A 20,510-nucleotide genomic window follows, 5' to 3' on the forward strand; every position below is an offset into this window, starting at 1 on the left:
CATTCACTGGGTAAAAGAACAACCTATCTTGTCTCCTGAACCACTTTGTACTCTCTTGCTCGTCATTTCATGGTCTGAGACGTTGTCTTCTGGTATGCGTCACATCACCACCTCTGTGCTCGTTCACGCTGCTGTTCTCTTGGGGCGCAGGATAACAATAGATTTCCTGGAAAAGACTTAAAGGTACAAAAACCGTGCAGACGCATACACTCATGGCCTTTGAAACAACAGACCTTCAACTTCCTCTTTTCTATCCGTTTTTCTCAAAACCACAGTTCCACTTATGCATATAAACTTCCTGTTATTTATCCCTTACACTTGCAGATTATAAAAATCACTTTTCCACATCTCAGTCTTCCTCATTTTAAAACTGAAAACACATCATTTATATAAAAAAACACAAATCATACAAGAATACTTTTTTGTCACAGCTCAAAGCTAAAATCCTCATAATATGACTTTTATTTCTTTTTAGTTCCGAGTGATCTGTAGCCTCTCAGGAGCTTAAAACCATCTGTAAAGAAACTTGTTAATTTGAGCACATTTTGATAATATTTTAGCAAAGCACATATACACAAGCTAGATATTCTAACAATTATCAGCACCAAAATACTCCTAAATGCTTCTGCCCAGTCAGGTTGAGTAGGACCTGATTGTTTTATGGCACGTCTAGGTTTCTATGACAACACCACGCTGGCAGAAGTAGTTTAGTAGAGAGAAGAGATTTGTGCTTTAACCCTTTTGCTAAGGTTAGCTTTAGTCAAGTGGTGTGTGTGGCTAAGGTATGGACTAGCAAACAAAACCCCAGGAAGGACTATGGAGCCTGAAGTACACCAAACAATAACACAGTTTTAAATTCTTAAGGATTTCTCCTGTTTTTTACTCAAAGTCAGAGTTTATTCATGAGACAATTCAACATTTAACACAAATCAAAATGGTTAATTTTCTATAATTTTACCTGGGTAAAGAAAAATAATAAACCAAAAACAAAATTAGGCTCATAACATTAGTTTCAGTTCCAACTTTCTCCTTTTACGATCTCAGTCACCAGAAAGTGCCATGCTTAAGTTCATTCGAGTCCAACTGCACGAGTAGGTAGGGAGTGTGGCTAATACTCTTCTTTTCCCCTCTGCATGTGATAGCAACTTTTCTTCGTCTCCGCTTTTAGCTCGTCGTCTTCGGGTCTGATGGTGTCCAATCATTTGCAGCTCGTCCACAGGGGCCCAAAAAACCTGACCAACAGCCGACAAGTCTGATTAATACTTACTTATTCTCTGTGATGAAGTAAAGCTGGCATAACTTTAATCAGCATCTTATCATTAGGACTAATTGGATATTAGAAGTTATTCTGTAAACAAAACACCGTAATAAATCGTATCCTTTAATCCAGTGGCACTTTCTATTGCTTTGCCAGCAATACATTAAATAAATGATTGTCAGAAAACAATGAAACATTTACCTTTGTGTTGTAAAACATCAAATATAACACTTCTAAAGCTAGCATAAGTGCTTTAGCTGTGGCACAATCAATCAATCAATCAATCAATCAAACAAACTTAATTTGTATAACACTTTTTCAGGATTTTGTAATACAAAGTGCTTCACATGAGAAAAAGATAAAATAAAATAATAAGTGGAATAAAAAGCAGAAATTGCATAATTACATAAAATGAAAACATAAGACCCCCACAATCCCCCCCACCCCCAAACCATATTCAACATACACACTCATTTACTCAAACAGACATGACAAGGGAATTCTGACAGAGAGCAGAATAAGAGGACTGAGGAAACGCCATCTTGTATTAAAAATGAGGAAACACAGGAGCTAAAAGTAATATGATACTTAAAAATACTCGAAAATACTTGAAAATCCTAGAGGGTAAGATAAATAAATGAGTAAATAGATTAATAAACAAAATAATATAACTATAGAATAAAGTTAGATAAATAATATTGTAAAATGAGATTGTGTAACCTCAGGTGTGTAATAAAATCAGCTAAAATTGGAGAAGCATTTAACAAAAAAAAATCAAATTAAAAAAAATAATAATAATAATACATAAAATAAAAATCCAACTGAAATGTAGTAATAAAACAAAATAAGAAAGTTAAAATAAGTTACATATAACATAAAATAGTATTAAATACAATCAGCTAAAAGCGAGGTGAAAGAGGTGGGTCTTGAGTCTTCCTTTAAAAATATGAACAGTAGGTGCTGCTCTCAGCTCCTCAGGTAGACTGTTCCACAGACGGGGGACGTAATAACAAAAAGAAGCTTCCCTATATGTTTTAGTCTTAACTCTGGGAACAGCTAAAAGACCCCTACCTGAGGACCTGAGGGCTCTACATGGTTCATATGGTAAAAGCAAATCAGATAAATATGCAGGAGCAAGACCGATAAGAGATTTAAAAACTATTAAAAGAACCTTAAAATCGATTCTAAAAGATACAGGCAGCAGAGACTTTAAAATCAGGGTGATGTGGGCTCTTAAAATCATAAATTTCACTATGTCATCAGAAGCTTTTAACTTTACCAGTGTAAGAAATGTGTAAAACTGATCAAATGAAAGTGGCTTCTTCGTCCTAGTAGCTCTGCTAATGACTGCAGAGAGTGAATGAGACCTATAGTTCAGGTGTTAGCGACACAGCTAGCAGGGCCTGTTGGAGGATGAGGTTCTGTACTTTATTTTGTACTGTTTAGCCCAGTCACAGCACACAGGAGAGGGGAGTGGTGTTTTTAAAACAACATTGTCATTGTGAGTCCACATGCATGAGAAATAGCAGGGTGCCAGTAACAACAGGGTCTTTCTGTGGCTGCAGTACGTGCTTGTCACTGTCATAGAAGGCAAATGATGCAGTATCTACACTAACCCATGAGGACAGTTTGTGGTATTCAGCTTCTGTTTCTGTTTCCACACAGCTGACGTCTCCCCTCAGATGCATGGTGCTTTGGTTTTTGAATGTGGACGTTGAGTCAGAGCCATCTGAAAATAGATCATTTGGAGTTTTTGTGCAAACCAAGCACAAACACCCCCCACTGCATGACTGGATTGCAAGAAATTTGCTTTTTTTATTACAACAGTGTGCCTCAGTGAAAAGATTCTGGGCCTCCTGCTGTTTGTTCCCTCAGACCTACGTATTAGCAGTTTATATGAGTGTATTTCAAAGCCCCAGTCTGCAGCCGTCACCGTTGGAGCTGATGCAGCATGCAGACTTCACTGGCTGACTGAGGCATACGCTGCCATAGAAGCAGCGTTCCCTCGGATGTATTTGAATAAGATATGATGCCAGTTTATTTTTGTAACATCCCCCACCCCAGACTGTTGGCAAGTAATGGAGTTGTGACTAACGCTCTAGTTTCCACATTATGCAGGGAAAAAAAGGACAAAAAAACACTCAATCTATTTTTCTGCAGCCCACATTGAAAGCTGTTGATTCAAAATTCTTTATAATATATACTGTACGAATTATGAAGCAGCAGCATCATATCAGGAGGGAGAGTATCATCCTGTGAATCCGAATTATGGGCATTCAAATTAGACTTCATTACTTTCCTGACACACTTTTTCCTCAGCTGCAGTCTTAGCCCATGCTCTTTGATGTTAGATAATGATCAGCCACACAGCTCAGAAAGGTCAAGAATCACTGTGAGGCATTTGACTCTTAAGCTCAGTCCAGAACTCCACTCGCTGTCCTTGACTGTGTAAGAGCGGCTGCATCAAGGTGCAGACTATAAAAACATAAAGAGGTGAACAGTCCCTGAAACGGATGAGATTCACTGAGATGTTTCTGTTTCACAGGTCTAGAGCCAGAGCCGCCTGTCCATGTGAGAAGACACAGCAGAGGAGGAAATGGTTGGCTGAGGTGTCATGGAGAGCATTACCACTGCATAGCTCATCCAGTATGCGGGGTGGTCCTTCCTGCCGCACATCAACTGTGGTGCCATGATCCAGTTTTAACTGTAAGTAAGCATCAGCAACCTTGTTTTTTACTTGTCTGGTTTTGTTTGTACGTCTTAACAGGAGCATTCACTGGTTTCAGGGTCCGTTCCCTTTCTAAAGATGAAGAACACTCTTATGGAAAGCTGTTTGAGCGTAAAATTGATATCAGTGATATCAACCATAGTTCAGCTCTACTAGTACTTAATTTGAGAGTACAGGTACTCAATTTTCGTTAACTAGTGCACATGTAGACTTTACTAGTGATGCAAAAAGTGTCACTAGAACAACTAGTAGACTGAAAAATGTTCACTAGTACGAGTAAGCCTTGTATGCTGATAAGGGGGTGGGGAAATAACAATTAAGGCTTCTCATTGGCTTTCGGAAATATAACAACCATTTAGGGTGCTGTATTTGTTTATGGTCCCTCCTACTTCATTTGCATTAGGTCTACTAGTACTACTGTTGACTCTTTTGGCTTTACTATTAGTATGAGTAGACTTAAAACAGTCTACTAGTACTACTGGTGAACATTTTTCAGTCTACTAGTTGTGCAAGTGACACTTTTTGCTTTACTAGTAAAGTCTACACATGCACTAGTAAACCAAATCTAAGTACATGTACTGTAAAATTGAGTACTCGTGGAGCTGAACTGTGTTTGATTTGACTGATAACAGTTTTATGCTCAAACGGCTTTCCATACTCTCTGAGTTAATCAGGGCTCTGTCAGAAATGTGCCCAACAATGTCATAATGATGTCATCAGGGTTACATGGTCTGTCTTTGCTGGAGGGAAAAAAAAGGTCTCTTCTCCATAATCTTGTTATTTGGAGTGGGCCAATACTGTGTATTGGTTGTTTGTTTGTCATGGACACCAAAGTGGTTTTGTCTCCAATGATATTTTTACAATTTTGGTCCTGTGTTTGTCTGGAGATCCTACATGTAACCATGGCTACATTGTTTACATTTGAAATCAGCTGTTAGCACCCTGTAGCATGTCAATGCTAACTAGTGCAAGGCCTGATGTTTCCCCACAAAGCAAGGAGAAAGAGGTGAGGACAATGTGCTAGTTCTCAGGTGTGAGCTAAGAAGTGAAGACATAGACCTGTCCTTCCATCCATTGTTATTGGAAACTCAAGATATATCTCCGATAAAGTGGACAAGTTAGCCATGCTAACCCGACAATAGAGGGAATACCAGGAGGCAGAGTAGCATCATGCTATTTGCAGACATGGCCAAGGGCGGACTGGCCATCGGGAGCACCGGGAGGTTTCCCGGTGGGCTGCTGCCTCAGTGGGCCGGTACTACCGGTGACAGCCCCCCCTGACTGAGTGTTTGCGGGGGCTGATCCCATACTGTGGATCACTTTGCCTTTTAATATAAGAACAGCTCGGACCCTGGAAACCTTAAAATCATTGCTCAAAACCAGTTTCTTCATTTTGGTTTTTGATTCCAGTACATAGTGTCAATTCTGGTATTTTATGTGTTTACATTTAATGATTTCTTTATGATGGGTTCAATGGGTTCAATGTGTCTTCTGTCAGCTGTAGATGCTTATGGAGTTCCATTTGAATAAACTTTCACTTGATCTGACTTTGAGCAAACACTATTGGAACCCTGTTTAACCATACACAGTCCACTTATGCACACATTACACATCATGACATTTACCATAAATAAATACAAAGAACAAATACCAAATGCCATGCTCATAAAGGACAGATACAAAGTCAGTGGTTCACTTTTTATTGTTTATTGTCAGTGAAGATTTTAACATTTTTCTTAGGGATGACAGAATCAACACAAAAATTAATATAGCAGAGATACTACCCAGATCATCATCATCACTGTAAAACACGGATCAATCAGTACATTTAAAACACCCTCTTAGAGCCTCACTGGCATCCTCTGGCTACACACTCACATTTTTTCTGTGTGGGGGGAATGGCTTTGCCACAAAGCCTTCCTTAATGTTCATGTAACACAAGTCAATAGTTTTATCACCCCTCATCAGGCATGTGACCATCTGTTTAAAAAATGGTAGTGTTGAGGAGAGAGAGCACTGGTTGAAGTCCCCGTTGATGATGACCAGCACGTCAGGAGAGGAGCGCAACAGGTCGCGAGTCACTCTCAAAATTATATCTGCAGCTATCTTCGCGTCAGCTGAGGTAGGGATGTGGACCATCTGAACGATAACGTGAGCGAACTCCTGGGAAGGTAGTAAGGATGACAGCTCACCACCAGCAGCTCAATGTTTGGGTCACACACTTTCTCCTTCATGGTGACATGACAGGGATGACACCACTGTTTATTTACATACACACACACTCCGCCACCAAGTTTTTTACCAGTGATCGCCGCATCCCTGTCCGTTCTGAGGAGAGTAAAACCATCCATGTTCACCGGTAGTGTTAGGACGGCTCTCCAAACAAGTAAGGTCCCAAGCCACAGGAAGCAGACTAAAGTGCAGTGATTAAGAGCAGGAATTGTAAACCACTAGAAACGCTAAAAATGCTTAAAACACTGAAAAACACGGAGCATAGACACACTGACGCAAAGGTGGTGGAGTCGCCAGAAGGAGGGGCGGCGCCTTTTCAATGGAAATCTATCTCTGTCTGATGAGTCTGATGACAGTCTCTCTCATCAGACTCTCTTCTCCCTCAGTTTTTAGGGAGAAACAATCCATCCATCCATTTATCCATCCATCCATCTTTCACATCTTACTCTGGGTCTGGGTCTGGGGTTGTGGGGGCAGTAATGCCATCGGCAAAGATCAGTGGCCCCTGTTCCCGGCCACTTCCACCAGCTCTTCTGGTGGATACCAAGGTGTTCCCAGGCTATCTGAGAGCTATAATCCCTCCATCATGTCCTGGGTCTACCCCGGCGGTAAAACACCTCCTCAGGGAGGCATCCAGGAGGCATCCTCACCAGACGCCTGGGCAACCTCATCTGGCTTCTCTTGATGAGGAGGAGCAGCGGCTCTACTCTGAGCCTTTCCTGAATGTCCGAGCTCTGAACCCTATTTCTGAGGCTGAGCCTGCAGAGAAAGCTCATTTCAGCCGCTTGTATCCACAATCTTGTCCTTTCAGTCACTACCCACAGCTCGTGGCCATAGGTGAGGGTCAGAATGTAGATTGACTGGTAGATTGTGAGCCTTGCCTTCCAGCTCAACTCTCTCTTCACCACAATGGATCAGTTTTGCGTCCACATCCCTGCTAATGCTGCCCCAATCTGTCTGTCAAGCTCTCACTCCATCTTCTCCTCCCTCCCGAACAAGACCCTGAGATACTTGAACTCCTCCGCTTAAGGCAAACTCACTCTTCCCCCGACCCGGAGTTGGCAGTTAACCCTTTTCCGACTAAGAACAGTGGCCTCAGACTTAGAGGTGCCGATCTTTATCCCAGCTGCTTTACACTCAGCTGCAAACCGCCCCAGTGCGAGCTGGAGGTTAGTGTTCGATAAGGCCAATAGAACCCCATCATCTGCAAAAAGCAGGGATGGGATCCTAAAACCTCCAGAACCCACCATGTACAACTTTTGACAAACACTGCACTTCAAATTACCTCCTCAACATCATGGTTTTCAAATTTCCTACTACCTTTTTCTGTACCAGTCAAACAGATATAGTACAGATGTCTGCACCAGTCACATGGACTCCATTCTCACCCTGTACCTCAGGCAAAATGCTGTGTTTATCTATGGAGCTCAATTAAAATAATTGTCTTGTACAATTGTGCTCAGCCTTTCTGTGCTGTCGCCTTCCCCAGCAGTGGGAGCAGGATTACTCTGGGAAATGATGACTGGTTCTCTCATGTGTAAATCTGAATGGCAAACACCTGGACTCTCATGATGTCTCTTTCTCCTTTGTTTAATTGAGCAGATACGATAATAAACCATGTTTTATCCAGTTAGTTCCAGGCATAGTGCCAGGAGCATTTAAGAGGAGGAGAGAACGACCTGGGGAGGGATGGGAAGGTCTGTTATAGTTCAATTCAGTGTGCATAAAGAATTATGTAGTAGAAGTAATGGTGACTAAAGAAAAATGAACATTAAACAGAAAAATCTTCATATTCTTCTTATATGAAACCACATGAGTAGTTTCATACAAGAAGAATAGGAACAGGAAAGGAACAGGAATCCAAATAATTACTTGAATATTTCTTTGTTACAGATTCATATCAGGCATTGTAAAAATAATTTAGTATCACCAAGTGAATAAATGTCATGTCTCTTTCCAAATCAACTTTTAACAAACAACCATTGTTTAATTCATATGTCAATCAAATTAATGTCAACTTTGTTCCCTAGAACACTATTACCAATCGACTTTTACCCGAGGAAATGTATTAACGCAATTTGATTATGTCGCATTTGAGTTTCATGGGTCCCTCGGTAGCTTCGGACTACTCACTAATGTCACTGAAGGTCGTCATGTCTGCTACCACCCCTTGTTTTAACAGCAGGCACATGTTTAGGTAATTTTCACCCAATGTTAGTGATTAAGGGGCACTTATTTTTTTCTTTTCCATAATCCACTTTCTTAACCGCTTATCCTATTCAGGGTCGTAGGTGGCTGGAGCCTAGCCCAGCTGTCATTGGGCGAGAGGCGGGGTACACCCTGGACTGGTCGCCAGTCAATTGCAGGGCTGACACATAGAGACAGACAACCATTTACACACACTATTCTCACACCAAGGGACAATTTAGAGTGACCAATTAACCTGAAGAGCATGTTTTGTACTGTGGGAGGAAGCCAGAGAACACGAAGAGAACCCACGCATGCACAGGGAGAACATGCAAACGCCACTCAGAAAGACCCTTCACTGGAAAAGGCTCTTGGATCTGCCCATGATATCCTTTTTGTTTGTGTTATGAGACTGAAGTGAGAGAAGAGTAATTCACTTTGACATGCATCGTAGTACCTTAATTTATTTTTATGTGAAGTATCTTTTTTGGGGTATTCCATTACGTGCAAATATAACCAACGTAAGTGATGGCGTTTCTATTTGTAGCAATATTGTTCTGGGGTTTTATTAGTCCCTGTGTTGACTGCTATAACCAGAATTCCAGGACAGTCGGTTGTTTTCGCTCACTGTAACAAACACCCTGTGTGACTCACAAGGCCAGGCAACACATCCTTCAGTACATATTAATACATGCTTCCATCAAAGTTATAGCCCAAGCGTTTCAGCATGCTCTCATTCATCACGTTCATATAAAGTCTCTTTTATCCTGAACCAGTCTGTGCTGCAGTTGAGTGTTTGAAAGGGGGTCAGAACTGAATTGCTGATAAAATTGGTCTGGACTCTGCACATTTGCCGAACAGTCCACCCGCAGTCTGGTGACATCATTTCCTGCCATTTGGCTGGTGAACAGGGTTTTTTTTTTGCACAAGGCATGATGTCACTGCCCTTCCTCAGTGATGGCACAGATGAGCTCATCAGGTTGGCAAAAGGCAAAAGCTTCTTTTTACGGCCTCCTTCAGTGGCTTTGACCTTCCATGTGTTGGCTGTGACAGTATTATTCTAAAACCTCAAGTATTACTCAAAAAGGTGAGGTAAAAAATGATTACCTGCTCCATCTTTTCAGTCCTGACGTGCTAGACTGTTGTAGCTGCAGAACAATATTTGTTTCCAACATTTTCTGTGGCTTTTTATACCATCTGAGTAACCCCCTAGATGCTACTTACTTTCCTAAAGTGACAGTTTTATAATTTATGATTTCATTAACCGTTGCTTTTATTTTTGACTCTTATGGACATTAAAGGACAAATATGTTCACTACCAAAAACTGCTAAAAAACACAACAGATTGATATTTTTCTTGTCTGTTTTCTCGGTTTTGCTCAAATTGTTTAATTAACTTCAAAAACACAAAATATACAGTCATGTTTATTGTTTGAACACTTTAAATGCCTTTTTACATGATGCCACAGTTTTTATTTAAAAAAAAAAATAAAAAAGAAAGAAACTTAGTTATTTTCATATAATAAATGTTTGGAGACCGAGGATTTTTCTTTGAGATCAGACTTTAAAAAATAAAAGATTTGTAAAGAAAAATCATTGTGATGCATAGTTGTAATAATAATAATAATAATAATAATAATAATAATAATAATAATAATAATAATAATAATAATTATTATTATTATTATTATTATTATTATTATTATTATTATTATTATTATTATAACAATAACAAGTATCATTATTATAAAACAACTTTTATTTATTTACTTATCATTTATTTTGTGGTATCAGAAACTCAATTGACTTTCTTTTGAAAACATTAGGGACAAAATGTCTTCGAAAAACTGCTATAAAAAAAAACAAAATAATATTTCAGTCACTTTTTTTCTCAGATCTTTGAATAAACATTAGTCACCCTCAAAAATACCCGACATTTGATTTTTTTATTATGTTAACCTGTTAAATGCCCTTTTGTATTTTTAAAGTTGTTTTGACTGTTACATGTGAGTGTATTGCGTATAGTCGTACAATGGGAAGGTTAACATCTCATAGTAAATTAAAAAAATAACAAATGTGCTACATTTTCAGGAATGTAACCCTGAAATCGATGCATGTTTTTACCATTTAATGACTCTGCTTTTAAAAATTATAGCCACATTGGGACTGAATGGTAAATGTTTTTTCTCTAATGTCTTAAAAGGATGGGAAATTATAAAAAATACTTTTCTTTTCTTTTATCTTTGTATTTTTTTTTTTTTTAATAAAAACAGTAACATCATGTTATCAAATTGTTTCTGATGGGTTGAAATACTTGATAATTAAGTATTGACTATATTCAATAATGACTGAAGTTAATTGTAAGATTTGATCCAAAAAGCAAAAAAGTAGAAAAAATATTCACTTGTTATACTTTTACAGCTGTTTAACTCAAAGGGCCATACATCTGGCCCCAGTGTATCATTTACCTTTGGGAGAAAAAAAAAAAAGAAGAATTTTCATGGAAAAAATACCCTTCTTACAAAACATCATTCCATGCTAAGGAACACAACCAAAATCTTTCTCAAAAATCAAGCGAAAAATGACCTGAAAGGACTAGGGATGGGTACCTTTCACATTTGAAATGCTACAATAACAAAGCCCAGTACCTTGCAATTGGTATCGGTACTTAACAGTACCAATTTTTGGTACTTTTTTGTGTTTATGTAGTAAAAATAATATAAAAATAATAATATATATATATATATTTTTTCAATTTAATATTTTTATTCTTCCATATATAACCTTGCAAATCTGTGTTCATGTACAGCATGGAAAATTGCCTTCACCGTCACCCCCCTACAGTCACAAGGATGCGTTTAGGTACCTAAATGGTACCTTTGGAATTTATGTGAATCAGTAACTAGTATTTTTGACTGTTTGTTTGAATTTGGTTAGTATCTATAAAAGTACCTAAGTTGGTACTCATCCCTAGAAAGGACAAAAATGTCCCTGACTGCCCTTGAGGGTAAAGGGCCAAACATGGTCAACTTGTCACAGGTTATCATTAAAGATTCTGTACAGTGACTCAGTTACTATTGTATTCTCCAACATGAACTCAAATTCTGATTCCTGATTCTCTTTTAAGGTTTTTTTAAGGTTGTCAAAGATTTTTGACCTTTACTTAAGAATTCAGAGTGCTAATTCATCTGTTTTGTCCCTGCAGGTAATGTTGAGCCAAATAACCGGTCCTGGAGATGCCGAAGAGAAGAGATATTCTTGCCATCGTGTTGATTGTGTTACCCTGGACGTTACTCATCACTGTTTGGCACCAAAGCGCTATCGCTCCACTTCTTGCCTTTCGCAAGGGTACGCAGCACACTCCACTGGCAATATCAAACCTGAAGTGGGTCCTCGAACCTAACACGACACTTCAGGTTCAGACAACAGGCCGTTCATTTCCAACCACTCAGAAAGCATGACCATCGGCTTCATCAGAGCTCAATAACACTTGTCCAGTCATTATGAATCTCATCAGTGTTCATTTTTATATGCATGATGGAGACTTTGATGTTAATATTACCATACACACTGTTATTATCCAGCACTGAGGAGACGTTTTTAAGAAATAGCTTTTATTTGTAGGTTAAATCAATTAACTATGTCCAATATAAATTATTCTTTTATGTTCAGAAAGATCTGCCTCTGATGAAAACTCCTATGTTTTTGAATTTTATACAAACCCACTAACGTATATTCTTAACCACACAGCATGTCAGCGTAAAGCAGTATGTCAGCTATCCATTAAGACCCACATTATTCCCAGATTTCACACTGTGGAAATGAATTTTCAGAGCTTGTTTCAGCAGAAATTTGAAGTTTTCTTTTTCTTCTTGCTGAGCTTCTTAGATTATTAATCTTCCATGGTTGCACATAAGTCCAAGTTCTTAATATACAAACTCACACGCCTCGCAGAGATTAGAAACCAGAGGTGTGAAATGTCAAGTGTGCTGAAAAATAAACAGGCCTGAATTAGAGAGACAGTAAATCAAGTAAAGCTCTTTGCTCTTTTTTTTTTGAAAGGCATAAACACATGAAACAGGTTTACACAAAATCACTTTAGACAGCTTAAACACAACACAAGTGAAGACAGATGAAAAAAAATATATATTAGTTGTTACAGTCTAAGGGCAGACCCAGAATCTATTAAGTCGACTAAAAGGAAAAAAATAATGCATGAGAAAGCACTACGAGTAAACATTTAGTTCTCTAAGTCTTTTTTTTATGAAAAAGGTGTTGAAAATGAAATGCTTTCAGTGATTTTAATATCTTATGGGATTAAGTGAAGACACAATGGGGCTTAAAAAAGATATTTGGCAGTGTCATTTGACCCAGCTGTGCACACTTGCTTCCTTTTTTTACGCTCTTAAAAGAGAAGCCGGAGGGGTTTTTGGCAGCACGCTCACTGGCAGCCTCTGCTGAACATCTGGCCATCAGCAGATTGTGTTAATCTATCCACGGCAGAAAGATCGTCCTTATGTTGGAGGTGCAAATGGTACTCAGGCAGAACAGTGACAAAAGATTACCATTAGCACAAAGAAAAGAAATTAAGCATCTTAATAATTTCATTATCATATTCTATCCATCATCAGCTAAAAACTCGGTCCCCACACTAACTTCTAGAGATGACTCTGTATGTGTCACCAACATTGATCCAGCATGTTTACCTGAAATCTCTGTTAATAGTCACCTTTCTCTTCATGTATATTCAGATGGATCACTTCCATCTTTCAAAAGAAACAACAAGTTTGTCTGCCCCTGCTGAGATATCTGGTCATGAACTCAGTAGGAGAAAGATAAACAAGAGAGAGATAGAGCCCAAGCTTAAGGCTAACACAGGGGCTAAGCTGTTTGTGCTAGTGTTCATTCCAACCCACAGTCAGCAGTTATTCTGCAGTGGTTTGTTCAAACTTGAGTCTATCAATGAAATGAAGAGTGAGGTTACGTTAGCTCTGCTTGGTAGATGACTGACAGGACATAACCAGGATTCACTAACATTACACATTACAGATGTTTCAGAGCACTGAGCAGCAAGTATAGCTGGCTATTAAACTGCAGTACAAAGTTAGCTTGTTGTCACGTTTCAAACAACAGCGCTACGTAAGTGTTGATAAATACCTTACCTTGTGGTGTTGTATCTGGTTAAAAGTTGTCTTGAACAAAGAAAAGTAAAGTTCAAAAGAAAATCTGATCTCAATTTATTTCCAGAACAAACACACCTAGGTAAGAATCACGTCTTCACCACAGTGTGATCAAGACTCAGGGCCAAAAGGTGGCGCTGCAGTCTAATTGAAATAGATCCCCCTCACAGGCTCATTAAATTTTAAAGTTTTCTGCACAAAGTTCTTAAAAAGCTCAGTTAGGGACCAGAAAAGGATAAACAGCTAAATATATTTGGGAGCACTTTGATTTTAAAGCTTCACTCGAATGTCGTCTCTCATGTGCCACCTTAGAATGAATATGTAGTAGCATTATGCTTCAGCCATCCTGCTGAAATGGTTCAATCCAGCCATTTGTAATTATTTTTAAGTGTTTGGTTTGACTTTGGTTTCTGGATTTAAAAAAGGGTGCTTGGTGCTACTGTTGTAAATAAACAAAATAAACAAGTAATGACCACCAATGAAAAAAAAATGTATCCAAGATGAAGTTACTTATGACTTCAGAGTTATTAAATCAAGTCACTGATGAGTTAAAACATCATGATTGCTGAGTTACAACATGATTTAGGGGTCTGAAGGCCTATCTAACTCATCATGATGTTACAGTCATGATGAGGAACGTCTGGGGCAATATCTGCTTTTTTATTTTTTTTACAGTCAGACACAAACTCAATGATTTCCTTGTTATAGCCAAACATCCTGAAGCTGTGCTTTCTGCAGGAAAATAACACATTGATGGTAAGCTTGGGGAATGGAGTGAGACAGGCAGAGGGTGATGGTGTCTGAACATAAAAAGAGGGCATGTCCGCTGGACCCACATTTTTCTCTCTTTATGAAGAAAAGCCCAGAGGCAATGTGGAGGGAAAAGCAGGAGTTATCCCCTCCCGTCCCTTTGCTCCCCCTGTCTCTCTGTCCATCAGCTGTGTTATCCTCTCACAGTGCCTGCTTTCACTTTTTGCAGCCTGTCACCACCTAGTAAAAGAGATCTTTATCATACCAGAGAGGCTTGCAGTCCGCCACCACCGGCTCTCAGGTACACTTTACCCCATTGGGTTTAAGTCACCTGAGGAAAATATACAAAGGGCAGCCCAAGGTCGCACTAATGCCTTACATGTCTTCTTATCCCCAAATCTGCAGATGATGGTGTCGAGGGGAAACGGGAGGCGGGTGGCCAGGCTCAAGACTCCAAGGAATACTGTGCCTCTGATAAGGATATAGTGGAGGTGGTGAGGACAGAGTATGTGTACACGCGGCCTCCACCTTGGTCCGATGTGCTGCCCACCATTCACATCATCACCCCGACATACAGTCGTCCGGTCCAGAAGGCAGAGCTAACACGGCTAGCCAACACCTTCCTCCATGTCCCTAACCTGCACTGGATCCTTGTGGAGGACTCCCAAAGGAGAACAACTCTTGTGACAAGACTCCTCCGACAAACTGGGCTTAACTATACCCACCTTAACGTAGAGTCACCCAGGAACTATAGGCCAAGGGGTGACACCAGAATCCCCAGGGGCACCATGCAGAGGAATCTGGCCCTTCGATGGCTGAGGGAAACCTTCAACCCCAACAGCAGCCAAGCAGGAATCGTCTACTTCGCTGATGATGACAACACATACAGTCTGGAGCTGTTTGAGGAGGTCAGAGCTGGTTTACATTTCTCTTCCTGCTTTTTAGCAACATTCAGTTTCTACATTATTTTAAAAACTCTTGTAATGTGGCTGAAAATAGTAGAATGTCATCTGTCATGAAATATGAAAATCTGTCCATTTTTCTCTACATTAAAACTCAAAAGCTGCTCTACTGATCTAAGGTTCCAGAGATGTTAAGTATGTCCAGAGCATAAAGTGGGTAAATCATGTGACCTGGGAGGTGTTAAAAGTTCAGCAACCATTAGGCTGTTATAAAAAAACTTGGAATTGATCAGAGAACCCAAAACATTGTAAACACTCATTAATCTATAACCTTCATTCACATATGAAGGCTGTGCACGGCTATTTTGCTGTGAGTCTGTTTTTGCTGGAGTGCACTGCAGAAACACGTCAGAAACGGGTCAGTTTAAGCACAGCAGATCGTACCGAACAGGAAATCAGATTCGAAATCAAACAGGGTATCCAGTCATTCCAAAACAAGGCACCATGTTCTGGCTCCCGATCGTAAATCTAAAGGCCCATGTCCCTTTTTCTACAAAAATGTATTTCAAATGATGTTACCGTTACTGCTCACATACTTCCACACGTCCTTTACGTTGGCAATGCAGTTAACCAATACATCCACTGGGGGGAGCAACCCAGGGTCAAAAGTCATTGGCAACCAAACTTAAAAACAAGCACGGTGACTGTGAAGGAAGTATTGCTAATAGACCGCTTGCATAAAAGACAAAAACGGAGGCAGTGTTGTCAGAGGCGGTGGTTGGTGAGACCCTGGCTGTTTCCCAAAGCCCAGGTACCTTGCCTTGCCTTGGTCTGATGTGGGTGTGGGGTGGGCGTGGGCAGGCATCCACATCATCAGTCGCTGCCCAAGTGCTGTTCCAATGTTCACGCCTCCGGAGGCATATCTCCTCCGTTTGGTTAGCATGTGGCTAATTGACCAAGGATACACAGGTGTATCCTTTGCTGCCTTGCCATGGCTACAGAATAGAAATAGAACAGAAAATACTTTATTTATTCCCAAGGGGAAATTCAGGAGTCACCGCAGCATTTAAGAAATCAAAAGTAAGAAAGTGTATAGAAAGTGCAAAAAGGTCCATAAGAAATTAGATGATGACATCCCGTCCACCACTCGTCCACCACTCTCCAGCCCCGCCAGTCTCCACCTCCACAGGGTCCAGGACTGAGCCTCCCCAGAAGTCTGTTCAGTCTCTGTCTCCTGGATCCCGTCTGCTCACAGCAGGCGAAGCTCCTCCAATGTGGTGCCGGCGTCCGATGTCAGCTCTGTCAGCCACGTCTGTGAACAGCACAATGCCGCTGGGTTAGCACGGCTAGCTCGTCCATCCCCCGGGGCTAGATCCCACGTTCCCTACAACGATGAATGGAAGGACAGGTCCACATCTTCACCTCCCAGCTCACATCCGAGAACCAGCACGTCGTCCTCACCTCTCCCTCCTCAGCTCGAGTGAAATCATCAAGCCCTACATTAGTTAGCATTGACATGCTACAGGCTGCTAACAGCTAATTTCGCATGTAAACAATGCAGCCATGGTTACATGTAGGATCTCCAGACAAACACAGGAGAAAAGTAGTAAAAAATATCACTGAAGCCACAAAAAGTTTGGTGTCCGGGACCAACAATGAACCATACAAAGTGATGTTCCACTCCAAATACAAAGATGACGAAAAAGAGACGAAAAAAATTACAAGAAACGGACAAAGATGAGAGAGCTGCTGCAACAGGCAGCTACTTGGGCAGCGCCTAGCAACGATACCCAAGACAAGACAGATACCCAAGACGCAACACAGTAAATTCCAAGTTAAATGTAAGAAACAAAATACACCTCTGAAAATAACAAATTATACCATGTCAACACTTGACTCTTTTGTGTGTCACTCACGTAACTACAATTACTGAGAAGCTGCACCTGCAGAGTGTCAATGATGTGACTATAAAAAAGCAAAAAGCGTACAAAAGTGGCAAGCCAAGACAATATTTGTAGCCGCTTGAGCATACGGTCTACTCCCAGGTTTGTATAAACTTTCCAAGCACTGTCCACAGTGTAACACGTTATGTGAGACAATGTAACTCCAATTACACAAAAATTTGTGAAAGGAATCTGATGGTAAAAATAATGTGACTTTGTAGGCTGTTCCATTAGCATCTCCTTTTGAGCAGAGGCAGGACACTTGCCTTGGATGGGAAGGAAGTGGCTTCGGAGGCACTGCCTTCCAAGGCAAGGCAAAGCAAGGAAGTACACTGAAGTACATCATGAAAGTTGGGCCATTGTTGTTTCTTCTTCGTGTCTCACTAAAGCTTTGTATCAGGTAGTAACAGCAACACTGCCCCCACTGTTTCCAGTGGTACTGCTCTGTTTGGTCCGTACCCTTAAGCTTCAAGGAAATGTGCAGAAATACAGATGAAATGAACACAGGCTCCGTCTGTATCTGTACGCAATGCTACGGATAAATGGGCCTTTATCCTTGTTTATTGGAACTACGTCTGTGGCACATGGCCCGAAGTCATCAGCAGGTCAGATCCAGAGGAAATATGAAATTTTGGATGAGGGAAAGTTAATCTTGGAGGTGAAAAACTTCATAATTCTATTGGACACAACACAGAACAGAAAGGAGAATGCATGGATTGAAGGTGCTGAAGTTTAGGGAGGAACAGGTGAGTTCAACATGCTAATAAATCACCATGCAAATACGTTGTCATGAAATCCTGCAGGAACATGTGGTTCTCCTGTGATCTTGCGTGTTATCCAGCTGCTATGGGCGCTGCCCTGCTACGCTGCAAAGACACATTCAGTATGAATTGGGGCGTGCTTAAAAACCGCTGTGCTGTGCAGAGCATTGCTCACGCTGTATGCATGAATTAGGGGTCATGTGCACTCACTCTCTTCACAGGTTCAGGAAGAAAACTGCAGTAGGTTGCAGACAATATTGATGGCTAAATGATTTGATCATTTTAAAGGTGCAAGAGAACTTTATTTAGAGAAGAATCGGATTGAATTTATGTCTTGTTGCAAAAAAGTTGCAAAACTGATGCTTTTTTGTGGATCCAAACAACTCAAACCTTCTATTTTCCTTAAATATCAGTAACACATTTTTCCTGGGGCGTTGGTGGCGCAGTTGGAGAATGCGCTTGATCGGAAGGTCGCAGGTTCAAGCCCAGCTCTGGGCGACACATGGCGATGTGTCCTTGGGCAAGACACTTAACCCCAGGTTGCTCCCACTGCTGTGTCAGTGGTGTGTGAATGGGTATGAAAGGGTGTGACTGTGTTAGATGTACTGATGGATAGCTACCATAGTAAAGATTGGATCCATCAGTGAGTGAATGTGAGAGCGAATGGGTGTGGATAGGTAAGTGTGACCTGTCGTGTAAAGCAGCTTTGAGTGGTCCATGACTAGAAAAGCGCTACATAAGCTCAAGTCCATTTTACCATTTACCTGAGGGGTATTCGTCTCCAGGAAATGATTTACACAAAGTAGTTACCTTCGCCAAGGAGGTTATGTTTTTGGGAGAGTTTGTATGTTTGTCTGTGAACAACAGAACTCAGAAAGTAACAAATGGATCTTGATGAAAATTTCAGGAAATGTTCAAAATGGGATAAGGGAGAAGTGATTGAATTTTTGAGGTGATCTGGGTCACCCTCTGGACCCAGGACTTTTTAAAATAATTTTTTATCATTGTGAGATAGGGCCGTTTTCATCATATGTGTATTTAACTCCAGGATAAATGGTCAGATTGCTTTGCAAAACAATACAAAACAAGGTTACCAAAGTTTGTGAATTTGCAATATTCTGGATACTAAGATCCAGAATATGAAATATGTACTGGGTCATCATCATTTTCAACATTCTCAGGTAACAAATTATTGTACAAACCTGCAACTAACACCAAATTATAGCAGACAATCTGCTGAAAGGGAGTATAACATTAAAGTAGGACTAAAGTGTTGCATGACAATAACAATATGCTTGGCAGAGGTCTGTGCTCTCTGAGTGCTTTTCTAGTTGACCATGTTTTTGTGTTAGGCACCATCAGGTCAAACTGTCAGTTTTAGAGTTGGTGAATCTGTAAAATTATCCATTCATCTTTTCTAATTTGGAATGCACATTAATGATGTTCACAGAATGTACTATAATGACTGGTGTTGGTGACAACCCCCCCCTTCATAAACAAATTAATTTGTTTTTTTTTTTTTTTTAATTTTAACTCCTTTTGTGATGTATCTGTGGTTAATCACTATCAAGTCATACACACTTAGGGTGGGACAAACCAAAAAATAGGAAATTATAGTCCCTCTACTCACTGCAACAACAAGCAGCTGAGAGTGTGTCCTACCAGACACACAGTCAGCCATATTAGATAGAGTATAAGACATAGAGTCAATATCTAAGCTCTTCATATGACCATTATTTAAAAATACTGGTCTTGGTTTTAGAGGCAGGGCATGAGTAGTTGAAAAGACTTGGGTGTAGTCAATTTGCAAGCCTGCATTAGCTTCCTCATTTTGGCAGGAGTTCACAAGACTAGTTGTTTCCATAGACTGTATAAAGAGTGGACAGCATGGCTTCGCCATTGAAGCAGTTGTGCAGCCAGAGTCTGCACAGTAGAGCCTGTGAGGGATTCTGGGAGAATCTGAATGGAGCTGGGTGACAAAATTGATGAATATTTTTTTTCTTTCAAGAGTCCCACCACTTTTTGACTGTACCTCCCAACATATTTAACAATCCCCCCCCCCCCCCCCCCAAAAAAAAAAAAAAAAATACACGAGAACGGCAGCTGTTAATCATTGTAAAACCTTGTTTATAACCTTAGAAAACCTAATGAGGACGAAACTTTTCAGAAAATAGGACTTGAATAGAAGGCAGCCAAATGATATCTACAAACCACCACACCAATCAGACGTGACAAACATTTCTACTTGGTGTATTGATTTTTCTAAGTTTGAGCACAGCCCATCTAAAATGACTGGAAAGCCGGATTTTTTTTTGCCTATACTGCAGCCAGTCACCAGGGGGATCAGTTTTTGTGGTGACCTCACTTCGAGCTGAGCAAGATGACATCCATTTTTTTAAAGTCTAATGTTGTTTCCCACATCCATGTACGACAAAAACTATCTAAGCTCTTGTGAAAATAGTTGTTTACCCCACTCCCCTGTTACGTACCAACTCAAAAGTATCAACTCTGCACATGCAGGCGTGGAGATGTTGGGTCACACACAGTGACAGACACGTTTTAGGAACAC

At 40.3% G+C, this 20,510-nt stretch overlaps 1 protein-coding gene across 3 annotated transcripts in view; it reads left to right on the forward strand.

The window, feature by feature from the left end:
* LOC141797797 (galactosylgalactosylxylosylprotein 3-beta-glucuronosyltransferase 1-like) overlaps positions 1–20,510 on the forward strand; it is a 132,341-nt gene that overhangs the window by 98,659 nt on the left and 13,172 nt on the right. For 2 of the 3 annotated variants that reach the window (XM_074679479.1, XM_074679480.1), the window contains exons 3-6: positions 3,804–3,964; positions 11,611–11,753; positions 14,565–14,636; positions 14,741–15,243. In XM_074679479.1, the coding sequence (XP_074535580.1) occupies positions 11,642–11,753; positions 14,565–14,636; positions 14,741–15,243 (687 nt within the window). In that variant the 5' untranslated portion in view covers positions 3,804–3,964; positions 11,611–11,641. The remainder of the gene's footprint in view (positions 1–3,803; positions 3,965–11,610; positions 11,754–14,564; positions 14,637–14,740; positions 15,244–20,510) is intronic. The other variant, XM_074679481.1, reaches the window with a different exon arrangement.

This window comes from Halichoeres trimaculatus, unplaced genomic scaffold (assembly GCF_033239565.1).
Source record: "Halichoeres trimaculatus isolate MK-OKI-2021-1 unplaced genomic scaffold, fHalTri1.1 fHalTri1_scaffold_9, whole genome shotgun sequence".
Taxonomy (NCBI): domain Eukaryota; kingdom Metazoa; phylum Chordata; class Actinopteri; order Labriformes; family Labridae; genus Halichoeres; species Halichoeres trimaculatus.